The 4,557-nt window shown below is 33.1% G+C and overlaps 1 protein-coding gene across 1 annotated transcript; it reads left to right on the top strand.

Moving 5' to 3' along the window:
* The first annotated feature begins 1,376 nt into the window (after positions 1 to 1,376).
* Positions 1,377 to 4,009, top strand: LOC103500153 (30S ribosomal protein 3, chloroplastic-like). Its single transcript, XM_008463361.2, has 2 exons — positions 1,377 to 1,749; positions 3,505 to 4,009. The coding sequence occupies exons 1-2, from the start codon at positions 1,453 to 1,455 to the stop codon at positions 3,784 to 3,786; spliced, it is 579 nt and encodes a 192-aa protein (XP_008461583.1). The 5' UTR covers positions 1,377 to 1,452; the 3' UTR covers positions 3,787 to 4,009.
* The last annotated feature ends 548 nt before the right edge of the window (positions 4,010 to 4,557 follow it).

The following is a 4,557-nucleotide window of genomic DNA, read 5'->3' as shown; positions in this document are numbered from 1 at the left end:
ATCTCCAATGGAACAATTGATGTGAGATTATTTTATTTAAATAAATCTTATAAATTATGGATATTTATTTGATCCATATAAAGCTAGATTTCTAATAGGTTATCTATTCACACGTGAAGGAACTACTATATCTAGGGATCAGTAAAACAAACTAGAACAACCACCTCCTCAAATCATGCTGAAATTCTTGTAATTCATGAGGCCAATTGAGAATGTATGTGGTTAAGATGGATGACTCAACACATTTGGGAATCATGTGGTTTGTCTTCTAGTAAACTTCTTCCAACAACATTATACAAAGACAACACGACATGTATAGATCAAATCAAAGGAGGTTATATTAAAGGTGATAGAACAAAGCATATTTCATCGAAGCTTTTCTACACTCATGATCTTGAAGAAAATGACGACGTCATAGTACAACAGATTTGTTTAAAGGATAAACTTGGTTGACTTATTAACAAAACCATTACTTACCGCAACCTTTGAAAAATTTATGCACAACATCGAATGCAACAACTTATAGATCTCTAGTGATGTTTCCATAAGGGGGAGTAAATTGTATTTTTGTAAGTGTATAAATTATATGAAGTATGTAATCTTTTTCCTTTACTAGGAATTTTTTCCTATTTGGTTTTTTCCTAGTAAGGTCTTAATGAGGCATATATAACTAATGGATATCCAAACGAGAGTATTGTAAACATTATTAGTATAGATGTCCATCCATTATTATGCTTAGTATCTACCATGTGTTATCCCCTTAATCATCGAACACTCTCGACAAATATCTTCAAGATACTCATTCTTAGTGGTCATGTAATCTACCTCATACTTGTCAAATTGACTAAAAATAGTAGCATTTGGTGGATTTATAAAACACACATATAGGACAAATTTCCACATAAATGGGAGATAGTGGATTTTAAAGAGATTTTTCCTAATTTCCTATTTTCTTTATTTTCTTATTAATTTATTATATTTTCTTATTTTAATATTATATATTTTCGTATTTTGATTGTGTCTTATTTTTACTGGAACTTGGAGATTATAGGATAGAAATTAATATAAAGGATTTAGGCTAAGGGAGATATATTTGGTGTACGCCAATAAATGGTGAATTTTAGTGAAGAAGTTTTCATTTTAAATGGTGTCTAATATTCAGAAACAAAATAATTAGTAATCAAATTCCAACAAAATCTAATTGGTTAACCGAAGCAAGTGTGAGATTGTGAGGGCAAAATTTAAAAACGGCCACTTTGTTTTTCAATTGGGCCTTCTACCTATTCGATTAACAATACGAAATAAAGTGCTGGGCTGGGTTGGGCTGGGCTGGTTTTGGACTCATATGCCCCACCCGACCCATCTTATCCTAAGATGAAATGCATATTGCACCTTCTTCTTCTTCTTTTCTTCTTCTTCTCGAATTTCTCTCTATCTCTTAACACACTCTCTATGATGTTATCCATGGCAGTTCAACTTCAGCCCAATGTTCATTTCTGTTTCAATACCTCCAATTTCACTGCCCAACCCGCTTCAAAACCATTCCAACTTCCTTTTGCTGTGAAGCAAAGAACCACCGCTTCTTCCTGCATTCCCAACTTTCATTCTGTTTTTGGCTTGAAATTGAGGCGCCAGAACTTACGAACTCAAGAAATCTCTGCTTCTGCTGTGTCCACTGAAGCTGTTGAAGCTGCTTCAGAATCGCTTGTTACTGATGATTCCGATTCCGTCTCCTCTCCTGTTAAGGAGGTCACTCTCTCTCTCTTCTCTCTCTGCCTCCCTTTCTATCTCATCTGATTGCTCCGTTTAGTTTGGTTTCTTTTCAGCAAGTTGCAAAATAAATCCTTGTTTTTTCTGCTGGATCGAGATCGTCTGTTATTTGGGGAGAGCTACCGAAAGTTTGGTAAACAAATAGTACATTCGTTTCTTAGTTAGTTGAGAGGGGCGGATTAATTGGTGAATTTGGTTACTTGAAAGCTCGTTCTATTTGTAAAATTTGTTCTTTTTTTAAAAAAAAAATGTTCTTGCTTTTATTTCATTTTTTGTTTCCTTACAAAGAAACTGCTTGAATTCATTGAGATCCTATAGCTTACTGTGGCTATGTATTGTACATTGTTGGTTTGATCGAGTAGTGTTATTTTCTCTATGAACAAATGCTAGAAATTCTGGTATAAACGAATTGCTAAGATTTTGTGAGTAACTTGGAAGATATGTTCTAATAAGAATGTTGATGTTGATTTTCATGAATCCCTAAAAATTTATATTTTGAAATGAACGTATTGAAGAAGATCAATTCTCTCGCAGTAGTTAGATGCTTGATGCAACTTTAACCTTAAATTGTTATTTTTATTAAATTCAAATTGAAGTTGGAATAAATAATGAATTAATACTCCTTGTTGGCCGAATTGCTATTTCCTCTAGGTTTGTGGTTATATCTGTGTTATTGCGACTTGAATTAGGACGTGGTTGGTTTTTTAATGCTCATTTTATTATTGCCTTGCTTTGAGCATATCTTTAGGTTTGGTTGTTCATTTTTTGTTGTTGGATTTGAGTATTGCTTTGATTGTTAAACTTTTGGATGTCTCTTCACCGAGTTTTGGATATTGTACTTGGAATTTGATTTTGTTTTCTGAACTTCAAGTGATATTTTGCTGCTTTTCGAGCAATTCTCTAGTTTCATTTTGTGAGATTTCAGTTTCATCAATATTTAAGTTTAAATTTCAATTCGATAAAATTATAACTCTTAGGCCAATGTATATGTAGTTCTTTTCTTTTATTTTCCCCTCCCTTTGTCCATACCATAAGGGATGCTTTTTGCTTGCTGATAAACATAAACCTAGGTGTAGTTTGGATTTGCGTAGTCTACCCTTAGAATTTGTAAAGGAATGAGCTGTAGAAATCTTGGTATGTGTAAAATATGTTTTGTTTAAGTTCAACTATAAAACCCGTGGTTTCGTTTTGTTATATTTATGTAACCTTTGTTGTTGTAGCTTGTGGGATTAGCTAACTGTTAACCTGTGGGATAAAAACTATAATTTGGATAAATAAGCTCATGTACTAAAGTTTAGCCATAACTCTTTGCTATCTTAACTTTCAGCTACACGAACTTAACTTGTGTGTTGATCATGTCCTAAAGATATCTTTTATCTTACACTATAATATCTAGAACAACTCTAAGTTCATGTAGTTTTTGAAAAAGCATTTACTATAAACAAACTCGTACTTTCCCCATGTGGCTTTACTTTAACCATAGTAAGAGTCTTAGAGGTAATCTCCCTCCCTTTGATATGATGATATCAACATCAAATACTGAAACGAACCGTACAACAGTGATAACATTTTTATTCTTAGTATTTTTGGGAAACACAATTAAACAAGTACTGGTATTTTGATTTTATAGTTTCCTTTTGCTTTTACAACTGAAATCTTGAGCAAAATAGATTTTTCAGGAAGCCCTCCTCTGACAAATTATACATTTTGACGGTTTATTTTTTAATGTTATAGAAACTGGGAGTGGTTGTAAAACCGATGGAAAAGCCAAGGCTTGTGCTAAAGTTCATATGGATGGAGAAGAACATTGGTATTGCACTTGATCAAATGATTCCTGGTCATGGAACTATTCCTCTTAGCCCGTACTACTTCTGGCCTCGGAAAGATGCATGGGAAGAGCTCAAAGTCTTACTTGAGAGCAAGCCCTGGATTTCTCAAAAGCAGATGATTATCCTCCTTAATCAGGCAACTGACATCATCAATTTGTGGCAGCAGGGTGGAGGCAACCTGGCTTAAGCTCCAATGTAAAAAGTTCCAAAATTTTTTGATAGTAGTCTTAGATTGTGACTATTCTTGAATCGTACGGCTATTCAGATGTCCTTTTTCGTATATTCTGAAGTAATTTTATAATTTTTAAATGACTCATCTTTTGTTGTATATTATGTTGGTTGTGTAACCCATCTACAGTTCACTTGAAAGTTTTGTTCATAGTGAATGTGAAAACCTGTTATTTTATGCATTTACCTGGGGAAGTTTCTGAGAAGTTTAAGGATACTTACATGAAACATTTAAGCTTTTTTGTTGTAATAGTTTGAAGCTGAAATGTAATGTTTAGCTCTTAGTTTAAATGTGTCTGGGTTTCTGAAGCCTGAAGTTGGGAAACCTGGATCTTGTGTAATCAATGTTTGAATTGCACAGAGGAATAGATTATAGAAACATGGGTTCGTATCACCTACTTTTAATAGTTCGTATCAGTTAGCGTAATACAAAAGGTTATTTTCTAAAGCCAAGATTTGTCTAACAAATTTGTAGGACTAACAGATTCATAATTGTTAATCCCGTAATCTGGTTTAAATAACTCACATATCAAATATAGGCTTGGCTCCCTAACTGTTGGTAAATATAAGGTATTTTCTCTTGTATTATTAACTTAATGAACGTGGTATTCATATAATAAAAATCAAGAACAGAACTGTAATTTCTTTATATCAACTGATTAACAAATCTTCAACTAACTAACTAATATATTAACTAATATGCCCCCCTCAAGATGGAGTATGGAGATTA

Source organism: Cucumis melo, chromosome 6 (assembly GCF_025177605.1).
Source record: "Cucumis melo cultivar AY chromosome 6, USDA_Cmelo_AY_1.0, whole genome shotgun sequence".
In the NCBI taxonomy this organism is placed as follows: domain Eukaryota; kingdom Viridiplantae; phylum Streptophyta; class Magnoliopsida; order Cucurbitales; family Cucurbitaceae; genus Cucumis; species Cucumis melo.
This window is presented reverse-complemented; position numbering and strand designations above follow the sequence as displayed.